At 38.3% G+C, this 24,477-nt stretch overlaps 1 protein-coding gene across 3 annotated transcripts in view; it reads left to right on the forward strand.

Annotated features, from left to right (window-relative positions):
- The window catches only part of Fndc3a (fibronectin type III domain containing 3A), a 152,747-nt gene that overhangs the window by 15,389 nt on the left and 112,881 nt on the right, over positions 1–24,477 (forward strand). For 2 of the 3 annotated variants that reach the window (XM_040732668.1, XM_040732714.1), the window contains exon 2: positions 6,605–6,742. In XM_040732668.1, the coding sequence (XP_040588602.1) occupies positions 6,644–6,742 (99 nt within the window). In that variant the 5' untranslated portion in view covers positions 6,605–6,643. Of the gene's footprint in view, positions 1–6,604; positions 6,743–18,082; positions 18,128–24,477 lie in introns of those variants that run through there. The other variant, XM_040732755.1, reaches the window with a different exon arrangement.

A 24,477-nucleotide genomic window follows, 5' to 3' on the forward strand; every position in this document is an offset into this window, starting at 1 on the left:
TTATGATTTTGTCATGTATGTATAGCATGTCTAAGAAACCCAGTGTCATGAAATTTTCTTGCTTCTTTTTGTTTAGAAATTTTATAGCTTCGATTCTTATATTTAAATCTTGAACCTACTATGAATTAAGTTTTATATTATGAGTCCAAATTCATTCTTTGTGTGTGGATGTCTTAGTTATCATGGCATTATTTATTGAAGAGATTGTCCTTTCCCATCTTGTGGTCTTAGCACTCATGAAAGATTGTTTAATTATATGATAGAATATTTCCGAGGTCTAAGTTCATTGACTTATTTCTTTATAGCAGTACCATATGTGTTATTATTACATGGCTTTTTAATATTTTTAGAGAACGGGGTGTAGGTCCTGCATCTCTCTGTTCTCTTTCAAGAAAGATTGTTTTGGCTGTTTATAGTCCTTTGAAGTACCATATGAATTTTAGGCTCAAATTTTCTACATCCTTAAAAATTGCTGTTTCAGTGAATCTGCAGATCATTTGAAGAGTTTGGAGATCTTCAAAATAAATGAACATAGGGTATTTTTTTCCTGATTTGTATCTTTCCCTTTTTCTATGGTATATTGTAGTTTCAGCGTGCAAGTCTTACCTCCTTGGCTAAGTTTCTTTAACTATTTATTTACTCTGTGTGCGTGTGTGCAGGCACGCGGAGTGCCACGGTTTGTGTGCAGAGGTCAGAGGATGGCTGCGGATGGGGTATGCCTTGTTTCTGCAGTTGGGTTGTGCTCCATATTCCAGGCCAGCTGACCTAAGAGCTCCCAGGTGATTCTTGTCTCTGCGCCCATCTTGACATAGGAGTGTTGTGGCTACAGATGTGTGCTGTCACCCTTCTAGCTTTTTCACACTTCTGGAGATTGAAGTCTTCAAATTGAACCTTCTTGATTTCTTTCTCAGATTATCCATTGTTAGTGCGTAGTGTAACGCCAGTTCTAATAGGTCTTAATAATAAATAACCAGAGTCAGATACACAGGGGTAAAGGCTGAAAGATCAGAGAGATAAAGGAGCAAGCCACAGCCACAACTTCCCAGCTGAAAAGAGAGCTAGTTCCTGTTTCCCCCACCTATAACCCTTTCTCTACCCCGCCATCTCACTTCCTGTCTGTCTTAGCTAGTGGCAAGCTCCATGCTCTGATCTTCAGAAACCTTTATTTGTACAAACAAGATATCACCACAGCATAGGCATAGTAACAACTCATTTTTCTACATTGACTCTACATACTGGAATTTTGGTAATTTTTATTAGCTTTTGTGAAATAATATTTTCTGCAGGTAACACAGTATCTATTAACACAGATCATTGTACTTCGTTCTGTCTAATTTTAATGTCTTTTCTTTCTTACATAGCTATTCTTCTGTAACTGCATCGAATATGGGTGTCAAAATTTGACATCATTGTGGGAAAAATAAATCTCAACCCTATTATAATCTAGTCCCATTTGAACATTGTAAATCCTTACTAAAAGAAAAGATATGATTGAAAAAAATTCCAACAACTTAATCTCAAACAAGTCTCCAGAATAGAAACATAAGAATTATGAAAAGTCAAAGCAACATGACTGCTTAAAATTACTAATTCCATAGTAATTGACTGCAGTGAGAGTAAATTAGATGAAAATTCCAACAAAGCATTCAAAAGAATAGTTAAAAGAATGTTGAATGCAATCCAAGAGGATATGAATAAACTTCTTGACACATTCAAAGTGAACACAAACAGCTGGATAAAATAAGGAAGTAAATTCAGAACATGAAAGAGGAATTAAGTAGAGGTAGAAATACTGAAAAAAGGTTAAAATTTGGAAACTAAAATCTCAATACATGGGATAAAATATTCAGTGGGAAGTCTTCCAAGTGATGAATTAAATGGAAGATGTCAGAGCTTGATAATAAGTTAAATGAATCAGAAGGCTCAATGACACAAATGAAATAAATAGGAAAGCATGAACAACATGTGAGATCTATGGGAAACTACTAAAAGACCATTATTTATAAATCATAATTACAGGACAAGAACAACCAGCAAAAGCAGAGATGATGCATTCAAGAAAATCATAGCAGAAAAATTTCCAAGTTTTTTTCTTCCAAAAAGGTTGCTATTAGATAAAGGAAGCACTCAGAAAAACAAATGAATAGGATTAAAAAAATAATCTACCACATTATACTATGTTTAAAACACTAAGTATACAGAACAAAGAATATTGAGAACTGTCAGAGAAAAACACCAAAGATAAAGAAAGTCTAACTCATCAGGGTAACAGTAGATATCCTTGTTAGCTTTAATTGTCAACTTAACACAACCTAGAATTTACCTGAGGAGAGTCTCAGTTGAGGCATCTTTAGATTGGTCTGTGGGCCTGTCTTGGGGGGATTTTTCTTGATTTATTAATTGACATGGAAAGGTCCAGCCCACAGTGGATGGTGTCATTCCCTAGGCAGGTAGGAAAGTAATTATGCATGAGCATGAGAATAAGGAAGCAAATGAGCCAGCAAGCAGCATTCCCCATAATTTCTGTGTATTTCCTTGGCTATGAGTGAGTGTCCTGGTTAGAGGTAATGCAAGCAAGCCTGCCTTGAAGTTGCTGTTGAGTTTGTGCCCTGACTTCCCTCAGTGAACCTGGCAGTGTAAGCCAAATAAACCTTTTCCTTATGAAAGTTGATTTTTGTCAGTGTTTCATTACAGCAACAGAAAGGAAGCTAGAACAGTGGACTTCTCAACAGAGGCTCTAAAAATCGTGAGCATAAAGAACAAGATAGATCAAGCTCTAGAAGACAATAGCTGGCAACCAGATGTATACCTAGCAGGGTCTTCTTAATAATTGAAGAAGAAAGAAAAAGTTTCTACCATAAAAGGAATTTATGGCTACTAAGTAAGCACTAGGGAAGACCCTTGCAGGGATTATACACACTGAGTAGAGAGATAAACATTTATGAACCCACAGGAGAGACTGTACTCACTAGTATTAGCAAATGATTAGGAAAGTACCAGATATTACAGAAACAGTAAAAAAACATGAAGCCACAGGAGAAACTGTACTCACTAGTATTAGCAAATGATTAGCAAAGTACCGGATGTTATACAAACATGTGCATAGTTTTCAATATTAATTGAGTGTTGTGTAGTGTCAATTATCTAATTAGAAGAAAATGAATAACCCATAGGTTGAAATAAAACACTAGACCCAAGCAGGACATGGTAGTGCATGCTTTTAATCCCAGCCCTCAGGAGGCAGAGGCATGTGGATTTCTGTGAGTTCCAGGACAGCTAATGCTACACCCTGCTTCAAGCAACAACAAAACAAAACTAAGGAAACCCAGAGCCATCTGTGTATTGCCTAACAGAAGCACATATATGTCAAGGTAAACACAGCCTTAGGGTAAAAGGGTAGAAAAGATATTCCAAGTAAACAGAATTAGAAAGCAAGTGGGCATAGAAAATACTAATACTGAACAAAGACCTCACACTTAAGTTATGATAGAGATAAAGACAATTATATTATTTGGGAGAACAATCCCTCAAGAGGATATTTTAATTCTAAATGTGCAGGCACTGAATATGGATGTACTCTGTTTCATAAGACAAATTCCAGTGGATATAAAGGTGCAAGTTGACCTCAGTACCATGGCAATAGGTAAACAGAGTTTCCTGCTCTCATCAGTAGACCAGTCATTTGCAAACAAACAAAAATATCAATAAAGAAATAGAGTTAAACAATATTATAGCGATCAAATGAACTTAAACAGACATCAACAGAATATTGTATCCAAACATTGCAGAATACACATTTTTTTTCTCAGAAGCCCATGGAAATCTCCTTGAAAAGGACCATATATTAGAACACAAAACAGGTCTAAAGAGTACAGGAAAATGTAATTCATTTTAATAAAACTAGCAAGAAAGATTACTGAACACATAAAATCATGGAACAACACAGTACTGAATAGATATTTAAAATGAGGGAAATTTAAAAAATCCTAGAATTGAATGGAAGCAAAACCACAAGATACAAGAAACTATGGAGTACAATGAAGGCATTCCCATGGGTATGTGTGGTGGTAGGGTGGGTGTGCATGTGTGTGCAGATGCTCTTGCCCATGAATGTGCAACTGGGAGTCAGAGACTGAACGGAGAGATAGTAAAGATTAGGGCAGAAATTATGAAATAGAAGCAAAAAGAACAATACAAATAATGAAACGGTTGAATGTTAGGATATTAAGCAATATAAGCCAGACTGTGAAAGACAAATATTATGTTTTCTTTCACGTGTGGATCTACACTTTATATAGAAACATAAAAGCATTTGCTATGTGTTTATTACATATGTTATGTGTATACTATGTATCTGTACACACAAGTGAATGAGTGAATAACTGAAAGGGGAAGAGACACTGGGGGAGGAAGAGCACCTGTGGGAAAGGGGGAGGGGCTTAAGTGGAGATAGTAGAGAGGATGAATATGGTTCAAAAGAAAGTTCAAAGTACATGAAATAACTTGAAAGAAGTTGTCTTTATGAATCGAAAACATGCAATAAACATATAATAGCAGTATAATAAGTGAAATACTGTTTGAAATAAGTATTCTGAGTTATCACTTGGGAGGCAGAGGCAGGAAGATCTCTGTGATTTCAAGGCCAGCCAGGTTTTCATATGTAGCCTTTTGTTTTTTTTATTCTTGTGTTCCCAGTTTTTATTTCTTCGTGAGTGAATATTGAATTTATCAAATGCTTTTACTGGAAGATTTGAGATGATCACCTCAAGTTTGAGATCAGTCTGGTCAGTGAGACTCTCTCGAGAAACAAAACATAACAGCTGGGCGGTGGTGGCTCACACCTTTAATACCAGCACTCTGGAGCCAGAGGCCAGTCTGGTGTACAGAGCAAATCCCAGGACAGCCAGGACTGTTGCATAGAAACCCTGTCTTGCAAAACCATACCAAACCACCTCCCCCTCCCCCCACACACGAGAAAATGAAAAAGAAAATGAATGAGCTCAGGGAGCAGGAGGAGGAGGGGGAGGAAGAGGAGGAGGAAGAGGAGGAGGAGGAGGACGAGGAGGAGGTGGAAGAGGAGGAGGAAGAAGAGGAGGAGGAGGAAGAGGAGGAGGAGGAGGAGGATGAGGAGGACGAGGAGGAGGAGGAGGAGGAGGAGGAAGAGGAGGAGGAGGAGGAGGAGGAGGAGGAGGAGGAGAGCAGCATATAATTCTGGCCCCAGGTATCCAGGGTACCACAACAGAGGAGGGTTGAAGTCTAGCCTGCATGACACTGTAAGAGTCCATCTGTTAATGAAGTAAAAGTTTATTGCCCAGTAACAAGGAGAAGGGGAGGGAGGGAGGGGAGGGGAGGAACAAAAATGAAGTACTTACAGACTCTCTCATTGTGAGCTTACTTCCTGGAAATATTTTTGCTCTTACATAATAAAATTGTAAGATGTGATTAAAAATGTTGGGTTTTGTCGATCTTTAAGTAATTTAGTAGTGCACATTATTAATTTGTTAATTTGTTCTTCTGTGTGTGTATGTAGTATAAACACTGTTTATGTGGCATACTTTTTCATAAGACAGCTCATGATATGATAGGTTCCATGTTAGGGTTTTCAATATGAAATCATCAGTACCTGTGTTGAATGCAGTTTGTAAAGCCTCAGACCTGTTTCTAATTCACAAAATTGTTGAACCAAGCTCTGTAAGAGTTTCTGGGAAGATTCAACTTTTAAAATAAAAAAAAGGTGAATTTTATCTATGGAAGCTGAATGTCTTTCCCCTTAGCATTGAATTGGTGAATGCTGCAAGCATTCAAAAATGTGTCTTTTACAGCTCAGCCTAAACTAAGTAACATGTGACTGTGTTCAGTTTGCTGATGTTTCATTGGTTCATCTGTATAGACTAATACTCTGCCATCCCACCTTGCCATGTGGGTGCTAGTGCACCTTCCATTAAAGGTTTCTAAATGCATGGAAGCAACCTTTCATTAACAAAAAGATTCATTTTGCTGTAAAGTTGTTCTCACAAAAGAATAATGAAAGCAGGTGAATGAGTAAGAAGTGTTTAAAACTTAAAACTTGAAGGTTCTTATTCTAGTTCTGAACACGTTCTTTTTTTAACAACTATTTTACTTTGCCTGAGGATCAGTGAAAAGTTATAATTCTTTTTGTGTAGTGCCTCAAGGCAAACAGGATGAAACAGGATGGCAGGGAACTTGGGTCTTTGTAATTAATTACCTTGTCTGCTCAAAGAAAAATGTCAGAGTTGGAGTTCTCTCATTCAGCCATTGTAGTTTGATGTCTATCATAGGGTGTAGATTAAATAATGATGGCTAAATTAAATAACCACTATCTGGGATGGGAGGGTGGAGTGACAGACATGAATTTAAATAGAGGTTCTGGTATTAGAACTAGGATTAGTATATATAGTGTACTAATAATTACCTGGGTTGGTTTGTAAGGAATACATTTCCTTAAAGAGTTGATTGAAAAAAAAAAAGTCAGATATTTTTGAATTTCCTTGGGCACTGAGTTTGTTAGTGTGGCAATTCCTGAGTGCATGTCATTGTGGTCTCTGGATGTATACATCAGTGACCATGTCTTTTTGTTTTGCAGAGTTGGAGGGCTATCCAGTGTATCGATGCCTTATTGATAATGGCAGAACACCCGCCGTTGCTAGACACAGCTCAGATTTTAAGTAGCGACATCTCTCTTCTGTCTGCCCCTATTGTAAGTGCAGATGGAACACAACAGGTAAGGACATGGAAATGTATGTTACTTCATGTCTTATAATTACTGTTTTCTTATTGCTGAGGGCCTGCTCTCTTTGCTATTGAATAACCAGTAGCAATAGACTTGAGTTCTAGATTTTTTGTTCTGTGCAAACATGCTTTTATTTTCACATGTGCTCATATACTTTCTTAGCGTCACCTTCTTTTGCTACCTTGCTTTTCAGGGTCAGATGGAAGCCTCTTAACTTTTTTTTTTCCCCCTTCACAGTAATCACAGATACGGCAGATACTCGTGTACTTTTATGAGTCTCTGACAGATTTCTGTTAACATTTGTTGCCTGAGGCCAGTCACTGACTTCAGTATGACTCTATTAGTCAGTTAATCACAATACATTGCCCTGCTTGCTTTATCTGTGTATTCTGCTGAGGGGAGGACATTGTACCAGGCTGACACATCACCACAGTGGCCTATGCCTTGTTTCTCTTCTCACAAAAATGAGATCCCATTGGTAAAAATTCCTTAAGTCTTAGGGCATTGAGGTTGTGAAGCAGCAGTCATGGTGTAAATGGCTGTTGATAGTAGTTCACACTATAGTAGAAATATGGGGGAGCTGTCCATTAGCTGTGGTAGAATATATACAAACCACACACAAGTTCAGGCTAGAGAAACAGCTCAGCAGTTAAGAGCACTTGTTTTTCTTGCAGAGGACCCAGGTTCAGATCCCACCATCCCACATGGTAGCTTACAATTGTCTTTAACTTCAGTTCCAAGGCATCCAGTGTCCTCTTCTGGCCTCTGGGGATACACACAGTGCTCTTACATACACACAGAGAAAATACTCATACACATAAAACTATGTCTTTAGAAAAAAAACTGTATAGCAGATAATTGACAGGCAATAAACTTGACAGTGGGTGTTCTGTTCTGTTTTGTTTTGTTTTTATTTTTGTTTTTTTTTTTTGAGACAAGGTTTCCCTGAGTAACACTTCTGTTTCCTGGAACTTGCTTGTAGGCCAGGTTGGCTTTGAAATGATAGAGATTTGCCTACCTCTGCCTCCCATGTGCTGGGATTAAAGGCATGCACCACCACCTTCTGGCGACAGTGGATGTTCTTAACATTGGTTCAAGAACTGACTAATAAATAAGCCAAGGTAGAGCTCACCTGCAAGTCATGACATCATTTGGTGCCTGGGAAAAGCAGCAGACTGAACACTGCTGCAGACAGGGGAAAAATGTGTGCTGGAATGGTGTGGGAATTCCACAGCAACAGATACTTTCTTCGGTTGCTAGACTTTCTCAGTGGGATGCTTTCTCTTGTCTCTCTTGGGATCAAATTAACTTTCTTATATTTGGCTATTAAGATTGCCTGTCCCCTCAAGAATACTTGGTTTTTATTCACTCCTTGTGTCTACTGTGAAGTATTAGCTATAGTGGGTGTGGCTTCCGGAGTACAGTGGAAGGACTCTTCTGACATCTAGTGCTGCTTTTAGATAAGCAGTGGTGAAGATTTCATCTCGTCACTGGCACAGCTCAGTTGGTTTTGGTTTTGTTTTCTTGCTAGTAGATTTTTTTTTTGAGACAGGGTATCCCCTGCGTAGCTCTGAGTGGCCTGGAACTTACTGTATAGACCAGGGTGTCTTCAGATTTACAGAGCCTCTGCTTCCCAAGGGCTGGAATTAAAGGTGTGTATCACCATACGCAGTCAGTAATATATTTTTGGTTTTTTAATAATAATTTTATTCATTTGAAGTTATAATCTAGTTACATCATTTCCTCCCTCCCTTTCCTTCCCCCAACCGGTCCCATGTCTCTCCCCCCCCCCACTGCCCAACCGGTCCCCTGTGGGACATAGACACACACACACACACACACACACACACACGTCACACACACACACACCACACACATACACACACACGTCACACACACACACACGCCACACACATACACACACACGTCACACACACACACACGCCACACACATACACACACACACGTCACACACACACACACACACACACACACACACACACACACACACACACACACACACTGCCCAGTCTGTATCATGTACCTGTATGTCTGTGATCTCAGGGCTGACCACTTGATGTTGGGTACTGATTGGGGGAATTTTTCCTGGGGAAGACTGTTCTCCCACTCAAAGCATTCCTCAGTTCTTGCCCACAGTTCTTTGGTTAGGGTTCAGTCCCTCAAATTTTCTCTCTCCCTCCCTCTCTTCCTTTTTTGTCCCCCTGTCCCCCCCCCAGGGTTTCTCTGTATTCAGGAGTTAGCTCTGTAGACCAGGCCGGCCTCAGACTCACAGAGTTTGACTGCTGAGTTTAAAGGCATGTGCCACCACTACCCGGCCCCCCTTCCTTATTATCGTGTCCATTGGTGTTGTCATTGTTCAGGTCTATTTTAGGCAGCCATATTGACTAGACTTGTTGGGATTTTTAGGAGACACACTCTTACAATAACCTTCCTATTCCTCTGACTCTTAAAACCCTGCCCCCTCTCCTGTACTGATCCCAGAGTCTTAGGTTCAGGAGTTATGTTGTAGGATCATCAGTTGGGACTGGGTAACATGTGATCCTTGTTCTTTGCACTTTAATCTGTTGTGGTTTTCTGTAAGTCTCCATTTGCTGCAAAAAGAACTTTCTTTGATGAGGGGTTTATTTTTTAAGCAATTTTAGGCTTGTAAGAAAAATTGAAGGACTGTATGGAGAGTTCTAATACAATACTCCTCAGGGGTTCCCCCTCTGTTAACATATGAGTGTTAAATATTAGCCTATAAATTATGACCCAAACAACATCACTAGATAATAATATAATCTAATGGGCCACTACCTTACAATCATTATTTAGTGAATGACAGTGTTAGGGTTCACACTTCATGTTGTATACTTCTGTCAGTTCTGACATGTGTATATAATATACTTAAATTATTGTACACAGAATAGCTTCCTGACTCCATGAAGTCCCGTGTTTCCCCTATTGAGCTCTCCTTCACTGTTCCTGAGGTTTGACAGCCACTGGTTTTCTTGCTGTCTAATATACTTTTATCTTTCCTGGAATGCCATGTAATTGAATTCACAGTATAGCTTTTCCAATAGTCACTCTGACTTCACAAAATGGTCTGGACAGTTTCTTCTCATTGTTTAATTGCCCTTTTCTGTTTTGTTATTGTGTAGTAACCCTTGTGTGGTAGACAGATCATTTGTCTAGTCTTCTTTTGAAAGCTACCACCTTTCCTTTGAGTTTTGGACACTTAGATGTATATTTAACATTCTGGTGCAGAGTTCAGGGTGAATCTCAGCTTTAGCTAATGGTGTGCATAGTAAGAGAATGACTGTGGTCACCTTAAAAAGCAATGTTTAACTTTGTAGGAAGCTGCCAAACTGTCTTCCAAAGGATGTGGCTTTTGGTTTGGTCTGCAATATCCCCAGTGGTAGAGGAAGTAAAGCATAAGCATATAGGAATGACCAATGCTGTTGGAAACCTCACATTTGCTCAGTTTCAGGGAATGTGAACTTCCCAAGGAGGGCACTTGGCTCTGTGCACGTTACCACTGTCAGAGACAGTCCCATATTTTGGTTTATCATGTAGTTGAACTTTTGTAATTTAAATTTATCTTCTTGGCTTCTTTTGCATTTTTCTTGTGCGGGAATGGACTGAATATACATGAGATGTTGGTGAAGGTGGTCTCAGGCTAGCCTGTAGCCTGTGATAGAGCATATGCTTAACCTGTAGTAGGCCCTGAATTTGACCCCCAGCACTACCACTTGGTGAGGGCTACTCACCAAGTCCTGTGGAGAGCCTAATCATAATTGTTTCTATTTAGTCAGTCTCTTTTATTGTTTTGTAACTGTCCCCTCTAATGTGGGTCCACAGGCTTTTGCTTTATGTTGGAGACTAAGAGAACACAGAGATGCTGATAACATTATCTGAAAGCTTTTTATTATTTGCATTTCCCAAAGAAGCCTGACAGGCATGAGATAGCATCATGGGCTAAAAGAAACCCTGGTCTGAGAGCTTTGCTGGAAGAGGGTCCATGGAAGGCAAGGCAGGACAAATGGAATTGGCTGCTTGTGAAAATGCCAGTGGGCTTTGAGCAGTAGGGGGTATTTCTAAGTTGCTTGATACTAAACTCCCCCCTTAATTTAGAAAAGGGGAAATACAAGTTTGGTGTTTATGCTTTAGATAATGTGGTTGTGGCTGTAAAGTCTGGACTGGTTAGTTTGGAATAATAAGGGGTGTTCCAGGCCTTGTCCTTTATTATTCCTGAGAATTGGCTACTCTTTGAGAGTCAGTTTGTTACATGTGGATGAAAATGTTTAAGGGTCATAACACAAGGGAAATAGTGAACACAAAGAGAACCTGAGTTAAGGTCAAATTAGTGATAATTTGTGAAATATTAGGTAGGTAGAATTAATAAACAGGTCAGGACAGACTGACAGGATAGAATCTCCCAGGCATTTCATTTGAACATGTGTGTGGCGATGGCAAGAACACCCACTAAGACAGGCAAGCCTCAGCACCAGACATAATTTTATGGCTATAAATGTCCTTTTAGCAGTAAGTCTTATTGCTCCAACTGTATGTCTATCAATGGTCAAGTGTACATCTGCCCGCATTGTCTTCTCTTGAGACCTGTCTTTGTTGATTGTTGCTGGTAACATGCAAGCCCATGCTGACCCTCATTCACATTTCACTGGCCACCAGTGGGCTGGGATGAGTAGGACAAGGTGGTATGCATTTGGCAGAGTCCTCTTCCCTAGAGAGGACAGAGGTATCAACAGGTTTAGGGTATAAGGAGAAGGAGTATGAGAAAACGTCAAAGGATTTTCAGGTCTGTGGGGATGTGTCAGCAGAGGTAATAGAAATGAAAGCAGCCACCATCCAAGTCCTTTTCATGTGTCAAGTGGAGTCAAGCCCTGACTGTGCATTGTTTCCTTCATTTCACAGTCTTAGACGGCATGAACATTTTCATGATTTTAGAAACTACGAATTATAGCAGTGTTTAGTTGTACCTTACTAGATTAAGTCGCACCACTTTTAAAAGGCGAGGCATTGATCAAGCTGACTTTGTAAGGTTCCTAGCCACGTACCATGGTTCTAATTGCCATAAAAATAAGCTTAACAGGCCAGATTCAGGAAAGATCTCACTGGAGTCAGAGATCTAAAATTACCAGAATATTAGAGGTAGTAAAACCATAGGAATGTGTGTGATTATTTGTAATGAAGGAGCTTATTTTGGCGTGCATGTAGGGGAAATGCTAGTAATTAGTGACACAGCTCCCAAATAAGCAGGTCTGTGGCTGTTTGAATGCATTGGAGCTGCTTGAAGCTGCCTGTGACATCTCATTCCTTAGCTTTTTCTTTCTTCTTTTTTTTCCCGGTGGACTTTGGTGGGCTTCTTGCTTTCCCAGCTGTTATCACCACAGGAACCTGCAGTGTCAACCATCTGCCACCGTTTTAGGCAAACATGCAGTAACCGCGTGCTGGTCCCATGAGCATAGTTTCCAGGGAACTGCTAGCTGAGTCCCATAATGACAATCCTTTGGGGGATGACACGTCTATGGAGCTCTGACATTCTGCCCCTCCAGTGGCCACCGCGGCTTTAAGACTTAGTGTTCAAGACTGAGAATAGGGAGGAGAGGAGAAGAGAGGACAGCTTGAGTGTTTCAAAACCCGCTGTTCACCAGGATCAGCTATTTCCTTGAGCAGAGGAAACCAGAAACAGCAGTAAAGACAAGCAGGGATGCTTTTTCTTCTCCCTCTATACCACCTAAACAAACTTAAACATTGCATTTCTGAGATGAAAGATACTTTTATTTTATCTCCATGGAGGTTGTATGTAATTAAACAGGAAATAAGAATTACTACTAACTGAAATCCAGATATGGAACTTTAGAAACTGATCAGACTTAATTTTACAAAGCTGTAAATTAAGTTATGCACTTTAAAAAACAGATACTTATGTTCCGGCCTTTATCCATTTATTGAACCTTAGGATTCAGATTCTGAGATATTAATAAAGTAATAGCTAACATGTTTGTGCTGCAGAAGCCTAATACAAACCCTGGTCACAGGTTTCACAGCAGGTGAACGTGTCTTCTCCTTGCTTTGTAGCTTAAAATAAGTCATTGTTAAGCTCTGCCTAGAAACTCTGGGAAATTGGAGTTTAAGTGGTAAGCAAAGACAGTGCTTTTCACTGGTTTATTTCACTCTATACCTACATCATGCTGCCCTCCAGAATACTTCATGAGAAAATAAAATACCATTAAAAACAGAAACAAACAGAACTCCATTATCAGATGTGAGAAGAAATCATGAGGACCAAAGTTCAGTACCCAGAAACCACTTTTTCTTTTTAAAACTAACCTTTTTATACATAAGAAACCTTAAACACATGGTTCAGACTAGATCTACTAATATTACATTTTTATAAACACATATTTTAAAAGCTTTACTTTATAATAAAGGTTCAATTGTGCTCCTCCCCCTAGAAATTAGCTGCATACATATTTAAGTACCATCTCTGTGTAAAATATGATGCTTATTCTTGTCCTAATAGATAATAAATTTTACTTATAGATAGGTTGAATTACAATGTAGTCAAGAAAAGTGTTAAAATATTACTGCTTTGTTAGGAATTGACGCACAAGTCAATTTCCGAAGCATATACAAAGGTTATTACTATTAGGTAATGTATAGGGATCATAAACAAAGATAAAGTTCTTAATAATGATGCCCCAACCCCACAAAACTATAAATCAGGGCTGGAGAGATGGCTCAGAGGTTAAGAGCGCTGACTGCTCTTCCAGAGGTCCTGAGTTCAATTCCCAGCAACCACATGGTGGCTCACAACCATCTGTAATAATGCCCTCTTCTGGCCTGCAGGCATGGATACAGACAGAACACTGTATACATAACAAATAAATAAATCTTTAAAAAAAAGATAAAAAAATTATAAATCAGCACATCACATTGAATGCCGAAAGATTATACTATGGGATTAGGGAGACACCTGGTGCTAGGGAAATTCCCAGGAATCCACAAGGGGGACTCAGCTAAGATTCCTAGCAGTAATGGAGAGGATGCCTGAACTGACCTTCTCCTCTAATCAGATTAGTGATTACCCTAATTTTCATCATGAATCGTTCATCTAGTAACTTATGGAAGCAGATGCAGTAATCTACAGCCAAGACTGGACTGAGCTCCTGGAGATCATTTGAAGAGAGGGAGGAGGGATCTTATGAGCAAGGGGGATCAAGATCATGATTGTAAAATGAAAAAAAATTAAATAAAAGGGGGGAAATAATTTTCTTAGTCCAAGATATTAACATGTATCTTTTTACACCTGGTACATGAATAACACCCCCATTCTTTAGCCGGTAAGCATCAGTCCAAGGGCTCCATATTTATCTTTAAACATGTTGCAGACCCTTAATAATTTTTTCACTTATGTAACTCAGAAACTTTTGGCTAAAGTGTCTAGTAACCTCGACAGGCACATTAATGAATGCCTTTTGTACCCAGAGAGCAGCTTATGTATAGTAAAAGTGGAGCCACAGATTGCCTGTATACAAGGAACCTCTCCTTTGGGAGTGAGTCATAGGATGAATTAAAGGTTTGAGGAAAGAAAGGAGGTTAGAATTATGCTTTAACGGAAGAAAATGCAAATTAAGACCTCAATGCAGCCCTGGGAGTAGTCTTCAGAACCACAAAACAAAACAAAGCTTAACAAGAAAGTAAATAGTAACCAGCCTTACATCGAAAGGCTTCTAGAGCAGTGGGATCTCTTATACACTCAGGCTCTCTTTTTTGATACAGTTATCTGAAGCTAGAGGTTGGCCCGATCAATTCTCCTATCTTAACTTCCCAAGTGCTGGGAAAGGTGTGTACTACTGTGCCAAAAAAAATCATTTACTTGTATGTTAGGGCACATGCACAAAATTGTTCATTTCATTTTTTTTTGCCTGAATAATTGCAAGTGGTATAATGATCTATAGTAGTGAAATAGGAATAGATTTTAGAGGATTCATGCTTGAGTAATACTTATCAGTATTCTCTTGCATGAATTTATACTAAGGACATGTTTTATGGGTATAGTCGTTGAGATAAAAAGACTACATCAGCTACCAGAACAGCAACAACAACAACAACAACAACAAAAAAAAAACTGAAAGAAATATACAAGGACGTAGGTGAAGAATATTAAAGATGAAAAGATACACTCCAAATTCACACACACAGGCATACACACACACACACACACACACACACACAACCTCTAAACTTACACTTATCAAAAGAGTATCCTTGGTCAATATTAAAATTCTTGTTGATGGCCGGGCGGTGGTGGCGCACGCCTTTAATCCCAGCACTCGGGAGGCAGAGGCAGGTGGATCTCTGTGAGTTCGAGGCCGGGCTGGATCGACAGCCTCCAAAACAATACAGAGAAACCGTGTCTCGTAAAACAAACAAAACAAAACAAAATTCTTGTTGATGTTTAAAAGTAATGAATATAATACTTGCTACTTTTCCATTTATTGGAAATATTGTACAATAAAACATCAAAGATATGGTATTATATATTATAGGATAGTTAATAAAGGTTTCAAATGTTACATTTTGAGTTTTAGATTTGAGCTAATAACCAATAGGCAGTAAATAAAATTTCAGAAATAGATATGTAAAGTGAGAAAAATCGTTGAAGAAAGTTATTTTGGCTTAGGAGCAGGCACAAGGACAGATCCAGGAAGATGCCAGTTACAGCAGCAAGTGCCATCAGCTCTAGAAAGCTGTTGATCGTGTGTAAGCCATGAGCCTGAGGGTCCTGCTGGAGTTGCTGCCCCCCATGTGTGGTTAGCTTTATGTTTGTAGCAACCACATGAACAATGTGAACAAAGTTTTCTTTGTAAAAGAGTAGCACCTGCTAAGACAAGTCATAATGCACATTTGTACACTTAGGAGGCTGAGGCAGGAGGATCGTATCTGAGTTTGAGGACCTCTTGGGCTGCATAACAAATCCCTATCTCAGAAAGAACTAAGCAAAATAATATTCTACATTAACACTTACTATTTAACTTCTGTAAATTCTGAACTTGGTAAGAATATGACAAAGAATCCAGCTAAAAGATTTCTCTGGGATCCAAACCAGTGATATGAAATGGTTCAACCGATTATAGCAACACACGATGCAAGAACATGAGCCTTTGTGCTGGTCTTTGAAGTGTGTGCTTCAGTAATCACAAATGTTCCTGCTGCTTTTGTTGTATTTTCTATAGGAGAGACTGTGAAAGTTTATCTAGAGCAGGGATGGCATGTCAATTCCATCACAAGAATGATACTTCCCACATAGTCAATTGAAGGGATACTGGATGGTGCAGGTACTAGACCTTTGCTAGAGCATCCTCTGGTTCTGCGAGTCTCCAGTGCACAACATATAGCTGGACTGAAAGGTTGTATGCTTTTTGAGCCTCCAGTGCACAACATATAGCTGGACTGAAAGGTTGTATGCTTTCTGAGCCTCCAGTGCACAACATATAGCTAGACTGAAAGGTTGTATGCTTTTTGTAAACACTGATTTGTCGTTCTGAGTTCACAGTAATTCTTCAGTTCCAAACAAAACAGAACCATCAAATTTTTATTTCCAGTTCATTGGATTGGCTAAGAATCTCAGCATTCTTTACTGACTGCATGCTAGAATATATATGTAATTTAAATACCGAGATTAAAAATATGAAACATATATTATACAAACTATAACCAAAACAGAAGTGGCATTCTGCTTAACTAAACTATATATAGACTTTAAGTTAAAGAAAAGTTACTAAAGGTATTATCAATCTTATAAAATGAATGACTAATTTGGGATTTAGCAAGATGGGTCAGTGTTAAGAGTGTGTAGAGGACTTGAATTTGGTTCCTAACACCCACATTGAACAACTTACAACTTTGCCTGTAACTTGCACTCCAGGGCATCCAATAGCCACTACTGGCCTCCATGGGAAACTGCTTATTCCACCTCAAAAGGGTACACATTACGAAACTCACATTAACCTTATCCTTAATGCTAAAAAACTGAATACACACCTCCTTAGATGAGGATCAAGACATAGATGTATATGATAACAGATGTTGGCAAACATGCAGAAGTTGGCCCCTTCATGCATTACTGGCAGGAACGTGATCTGGTAAGTCCGCTTTATAAAATAATCTGATGTGTCCATGTCAAAAATTGTACAACATCATTTGTAACAGATATGAAAGTATTTCAGATGTCTGCCAACAAACAGATAGACAAGATGTTTGTATCTATACAATATTATTCAGCCACAAACGAATATGAAGTACTTCAGTACCTTCCACACCTAAATGGACCTAGAAAGCATGTTAAATGAAAGAAACCAGTCATGAAAACCAATAGAAGTTCTGAGTTGAAGAAAATCTCCTAAAATTGACTTTGGTAATGGGAAAGTAGCTTTGTGATAGCATACTTGCATAGCATGTAAAGATCCCCAGCTCTAGGAATAGTTTACTGACTATAGTGATGGTTGGTTTTAGAATTCTGTATTCTAAATCTACTGAATTCTGCATCTTATAAGGCAAATGTTATCATATGTGGATTATATCTTAGTAAAATACTTTAAAGCCCATTTTCCTTTTATTTTTATATAATTTAAATATGATTGTTAGTGATAGCTGTTACCCTGTTTCCATGATTCTTTTACAAATGAGTTAAAATTATGGAGCTATTTTAAAATTTATACCATAGATAGTTGATGATTTCCAGGTATATATGCCAAACACCTAGCACACAGACACTGTCTACTTCTTTACATGTGTATCTTCATACTGTGTGTGTGAGTGAATAGACTGGTATTCTCCAAAATCAGAAATACAAGTTAACTAGAACTAAACTTTAAAAACAAAGTGAGTTTAGAAATAGCATACTCTTGAATTCTGTCAGCTGATACTGGATGATCCAGAACCAGATGCTACTACAGTTCTTTGTTGACTTAGTTACTATGGTAACCAGAATCATTCATGTACAATGGGAAGCTTTCTGTACATTGGCTAATTTGATAATGAGGTTGTAGGTGGATATGGATGAGTATAACTCATAGAGATTATATCTTTCCCATTCTGCCTCTGCATATGTTACAAACTAGGTAGTTCTAAAATTATATGAAATGCTGTTAGAATGGAGTTGTATAGGCTTACCTTATTAGACTAAGTGTGAGGACAGTATGAAGTCCGCTTTGTCAGTGAGAACTAACTATGTTTAGTAAATCGGAGCACACAAGTTTGGAGCAGAAGCTGGTACGTTTCCCAGCAGCTCCTGACAGCTGTGGGAGCAGCAGGTGAATGAAGACATTAAAGAAGATGCATGGAACAGTGAGTAAAGGGCTGGGTGGCAGGAAGGTCTCCACTACGTGTCTGTGACCAGCCCTTTAGTCCAGCCTTCATGGTTTTATGTGAATCTTACACACTTACACATTAGGGATGGGGAACAGTCTAAAAATGTACGCTCAGGAAACAGAAGCTTCATTTCCCAGTTTTAACCTTAATTTAGCATTAGTGACCTTTTTAAAAACTATAAATAATTTAATTAAATCTCTAGTTATCTTTATTTGAAAGAATACTGTGGTTTTAAATGAAAAAATAGTGAAAGCAACTTTTTAGAAGTATAATTTAAGATTCTAATACTTTAAGTAAGTATGTAATTTATCACTGAAGATATTTTAGCTTATAGCTTGTATTAGGGTTTTTACTGCTGTGACCAGTTACCACGACTAAAGCAAGTTAGGGAGGGAAGGGTTTATTTCTGCTTCCATATCCTGAATCACAGTCCACTGAGGGAAATCAAGGCAGGACTTCAAACCAGGAACTTGGAGGCAGGAGCTGCTGCAGAGGCCATGGAGGGTGATGTTTACTGGCTTGCTCCCCTGCTTTGCTCAGCCTGCTTTCTTATAGAACCCAGGACCACCAGACCAGGAGAAGCACCACCCACAATAATCTGGGCCCTCCCTCATCCATCACTAATTAAGAAAATGCCTAGCAGGATTTCAAATAGCTCCATCTTTCCCCTTTTTGATTGACAATGTTTCTCCTATACAATGTATTCTGATCATGATTTCCCCTTCTCCAATTCCTCCCAGTCCTCCCCACCTCTCCGCCCACGCAATTCCACACCCTTTTTCTCTTTCTCTGGAAAAATAAACAGGTAAACAAACCAGAATAAAAAACATAAAAGCACAAGAAAACACAGATACATGTACATAACACCCTCCCTAAAACCCACAAAGTGGAAACCATAATATACAAGTAAGAGATCTGTAAGATAAAAAATGCCCAAAGTGATATGAGACAAAACATCTACAAAAATAGCATTGAGTTCATTTTGTATTGGCCATCATCTGCTGGGCATGGGGCCTGCCCTTAAGTGGTGGTAATATACCCAGTGCAACTCAGTTGCAGAAAACTATTTTTTTCCTCGCAAGCGGGTGTCAGTTGGGTGCTCTTGTTGATCTTCGTGTTTTAGTTCTAAGACTCTATCCTGCTTGAACATGTGTATGCTGTCACACTTGCTCTGTGAGTTCATGTGTATATCAGGCTTGTGTCTAGATGATTTCACTGCTGTCCACCATCCCCTCTGGCTCTTACAATCTTTCTGTCTCCTCCTCTGCATAACTCCCTGAATCCTGGCTTTTATGAAGGCATCCCATTTAGGACTGGCTGTTCCAGAGTCTGCCTCTCCTCATTTTCAGTTGTCTATAGTCAATAGCTATCTATTTTGTGAGGCATTTTCTCAATTGATGTTCCGTCCTCTCAGATGACTCTAGTTTGTGTCAAGTTGATTAAAAACTAGCCAGCACATAGCTTATACTTATTGCTAAGATAACCCTGTACTGCAGGGTTCTATTAGATTAATGTTTTAGAGTCTTTATAGCTGCTGTGTTCCTGGTATATTGCCATATGAACCAGGATTTATGACCATTAAGATTGATGAGTTTAACTACGTTGTATGAAATTGTGAGTGTGAAAGTTTTTTAAATAGCCATGTTAGGAAATCAGGAAAAGTTTTTGAAGGATTAAGTTCTGTGTTCTCAAAATATTAAAACTCCAACCCAACAAAGAGAAAATCCAAGTCAGTCACTGAAATAATTCAGTTTTTTGGCAATAATTGAAAACTATATAAAAGATAATGAAAACACATTACTTTATATATTACAGCATATAGACAGTGTATGTGCCTATGCATATACATGTGTGTACTCCCATACTTCCGTTTGTGTACATATGTAGCAGTTTGTGTCTATACCTCCTCAGATGGCTTATAATCTGTTGGGCTCATTAATTACTTGTCCATAGTCAAGTTTGTGAGGACAGTTTTCTGCTTTCTCTTGTCTGGTGTCAAACATACTTTTTTAAAGTCAAATTACTGTTTTTCATAGGACTAAAACCCACCTTAGACTGTATTAGTTTGGTAATTTTTCTTAATTTTTTTAAAACCTTAGTCTATGGATTTATATGAATGCTACATCATCTGACCCATGTACAGATTGATGAGTACAGGTAAATGCAATAAAGCCTGATTCAGAGTTTGTCTCAGCAAGTCAGTTTAATGACTTGAGTAAGTCACTAATAATACATAAATGTACAAACAAAACAAATTTGTTGACAATATAATTTCTGCAATAAGTGTACTTACTTGATTTCTCAGTGAATTCAGATAAGTTCAAATTTAGATATAATAAAATTATAGATTTTTCATGTGGGTAAATCTAGAAAATGGTCAGAAACAAAATTTTGGTGTTAGGGTATCCAGAATTCAATCCCTCATTTTCACTAATTCATTTTAAGTGCTCAGTAGCCACTTTAGGTGGGACCTTCATATCTGACCGCACAAGCAAAAAACATTTCTATCTTTGCAGCTCTAGTACAATTGGTATTGCAGTCAAATGACAAGATTGACCATTTGAAGCTGGACTAATATTAATTCAGCAAGTGTTTATTTCAGCCTGTTTTTGTCATTGCAGTACTTTAGTCTAACTGTAAAAGTAAACAATACAATTGTATGAAATGCTCTATTGTACTAGAATGGCAGTGTATAAACAGCTGTGTGTGTCAAGTGTTGCAGAGGACCAGCATATGATGTGAAGTGCCCCTCAGAGGAGGAATGATGTAATTCTGGCTTAGACTGTCTGAGCTTTGATAGACAAGTAGGGTTTCTTGAAGAAAGCCAAGTCCTCAGTTGTAATTGGAGGTTCCTCTCCCACTCCCCTATTCCCAAATAACCACTCAGTGGCTTAATATTACTTATAGATGCTTGGCTGATGGCTCAGGCTTATTATTAACTAGCTCTTACATTTAAAGTAACCCGTTTCTATTAACTTATGTATTGCCACATGGCCGTGTCATTTAACAATCTGTTGGCATGCTGTTTCTTGGGTGGTTGCTGGTGCTTCTCATACTGCCCCCTTTCTCTAGTATCTCTGCTTGGATTTCCTGTCTGGCTCTGTCCTGCCTTGTCATAGGCCAAAGCAGCTTTATTCATCAACCAGTGAGAGCAACACATAGTCACATTTTTCAGAAAGACATCCCATAGCATTTCCCCTTTCTGTCTAATCAAAAAGGAAGGGTTAACTTTAATATAGTAAAATTACATATAACAAAACAGTTATCAAATATATAAATTTGGACCTTAAAATTACTCGTAAATTCAAAAGTTAATTTTTGTTAACTATACAAAACAAATTACTTGACAGAACTTTTTAAAAACTAGGGTATGGTGCATCTTGTAAGCCCAGTGTTTGGGAGGCTGGGTGAGGAGGATTGCTGTTTGAAGCTAGGCTGGGCTATACTGTAAGACCTTCTTCAAAAGCAATTTTAGAGGACTTTTCCCCAAGAGATTTCTTTTTAGAGAATTTAAGGTATTTGTATTTGAATTCAGTTATTGACTCTTTCAGGACTTGAAGTTAGCCATGCCTTGTCTTGTTTGGAGTGACTCTAGCATGATTTTCTGATTGCCGCCTACCATCTGGCCAGTGATTACATTTATAACAGGAAGAGGGTTATTCGGACAGAGGAAGACTCCGTGCTCCTTGCCCTGCAGAGTGACTTCAGTCTCTACGCATGAGTTAACGAGACTGAGCCTGGCTTTTAGGTGGCTTTCCTTCTATGTGATAGACTGGGGAAGGTGTGAAGTATTTATGCTTCTTATTCTCATTTTACAATGAAGAGACTTAGACCAACAACAGATGGAATCAAAGCAGCAAGAAAAATTACCACTTGGATGTCAACGAATATTTTCATAGTTATACCTGGTGTTGGTTAGTGGCAGCTGGTATCATATGCATGCAAGTATTGTTAGTAAATGGGAGTATTATTGGATAGTTTTATAAAACACAAAGCTTACCTTTGAATAGTATGAACAATCCCTTCAGTTTCCGCTAAGCAGCAGTTTGTATTCGGGTAGCCCCACTTCTGTGTCGCTTAGCTCCTGCCCTCCCCAGCGGTGTGCTGTTAGTTTACTGATCTGTAGTATTGGTACCTCTTCCTTTATGTTTTCTTCGTTACTCAGCATCATCTTTTTCTGCTATGCTGCTTTTTTTTTATTTTGTTACTTTCCATCCTTTCTTTTAATCTGTTCTCTTCCATGACTCTTGGAAGCTATAATTGGCATCTTTATTATGTATTAAGGAAGTTAAAGAGCATTAGAACTTAGAAATCCTTTTCTGAATTAATGTGTATGTAGTGTATGTACATATGGTATGTGTATATTTTACCATTAATGTATACAGTGGCCAGATCTACTGCCCTATCAATCTGACCCTTTTTTGTTACATTTAATAGAATATTTTTATGTACTATGAAAGACTGCATTATATGTATTAAGATGCTGTGTTATTTGTGAATATGCTGAAAATAGTTTTTAGGACATATTTTGGCAGAATTTTTAAAATGATAGAAAATGACCAGGTAAAACAACTGGTCTTTCACTTGTACCTCTTTTCATTCTTTTCCCTCGCTCTGCTTACCACGTCATGCTATTATTTATAATGAGGTCATGGAAAATTCTACTCTGTGTGTGAAAATTCATATAAAATGGCCTGTGAACAAGATAATTTGAAGATAGATAAATACCCTATTTTGGGACTTGTCAAAGTTTTTTCGATTATTTACCAGAAACCTATGAGAAGACTTGATGTATAGGCAGGAACTCTGTCCAATGTAGCCCTCATTTGATCTTTAGTATAAGCAAAAGTGAAGATGATTCTCAACCACACATACATTTGTGCATTAATTTATTTTTCAGTCTATTTTCAAATTATTTTTGAAAATAATGTTATTTTATTACTGACTGGAATAACTTGAATCCTATGGCTCACTTTATTAGCCACATCATGAAGACAATGTTTTTGACTCCTTTGTTTACTGCTCTAACATATTATCTAGAACATAACAGTTAATAACAGTGAATGAATGAATGAGTGAATTCTGCATACTTACCCTCTTGCTCATTGCACGAAGAATCTGTTAGCACGATGTGAGTCAGGTTCTAGAGTGCAGAGTTTTATAAACAAATCATTCAAATAGCTGTGGAAATATTGGTATAAACTTAACAAAATGATTATACAAATTATTTCAGGTAATGAAGAGTACTAGGTAAAACACAATATATCAGTGTGATAACAAGAATGTAAAGGGTACGTGTCCTACAGTTTGGTGATAAGATATAATCTCTGTGAGGAGACACAGTTTAGAGAATGCAGAAGAAGAACAAGGAGCCAGCCTTGGGAACATGTTGGAAGACACAGTATTTTAGTATTCCAGTAAATAAAACTTTTGTGGAAAAAGACTTAAAGTTCTTATTTTAAAACCATCTACATGACTAAAATCCTCCAAGGGTTATGAATATTCTCTTAAAATTTTTGTTAGCATATATTAATTATACATAACAAATGGTTTCATTGTGACATTTTCAAAATGTATGTATTGAGTACCTTGGAAATAGAAATCGCCAGGTAGAACTATCCTACTTGCATTTTTTTCTTCTTGGATATCTTATTACTTTTGTTACCTTTCGTAATTCCTGGCTAGCCTGGAATTAACTTATTTATTTATTTTGTTTTTCGAGACAGGGTTTCTCTGTATTGTTTTGGAGGCTGTCCTGGAACTCGCTCTGTAGATCAGGCTGGCCTCAAACTCACAAAGATCCACCTGCCTCTGCCTCCTGAGTGCTGTGGAATTCAATTTGTAAGTCAGGCTGGTGTCAAACTTGGACATTCTTTGGCCTCTCAAGTACTGGGATTATAGGCAAGTGTCACATCACCCTGTCTGGCTTCCATTTTAATTCTATAAAGCAAAGATACCTGGCTGGAAAATTGGTTCAGTGGGTAAAATGCTTGGTGTATGAGTGTAAGTATCTGAGTTTATATTTCTAGTACCCATGTAGCAACCCAGGTGATGGGGTGAGTGTGGAGACAGCAGGAAAAGCCAGGGGTTCCAGGCAAAGCATGAGTTTACATATACAGAGGCCACTCTCAGAAGACTCACATCTACTAAAATAAAAGAATTAATTATGAGCCAGCCACAATGGCACACACCTAAGGTAGGAAAATTGTCTTAAGTTTGAAGTCAGCACTAGCTACATAGTGACTTCCAAGCCATCCAGGGATATAATGTGAGGCACTGTCCCAATATACAACCAAACAAATATCAATTAGAATATTTCTACCTCC

Source organism: Mesocricetus auratus, unplaced genomic scaffold (genome assembly GCF_017639785.1).
Source record: "Mesocricetus auratus isolate SY011 unplaced genomic scaffold, BCM_Maur_2.0 Super-Scaffold_2245, whole genome shotgun sequence".
Classification (NCBI taxonomy): Eukaryota; Metazoa; Chordata; class Mammalia; order Rodentia; family Cricetidae; genus Mesocricetus; species Mesocricetus auratus.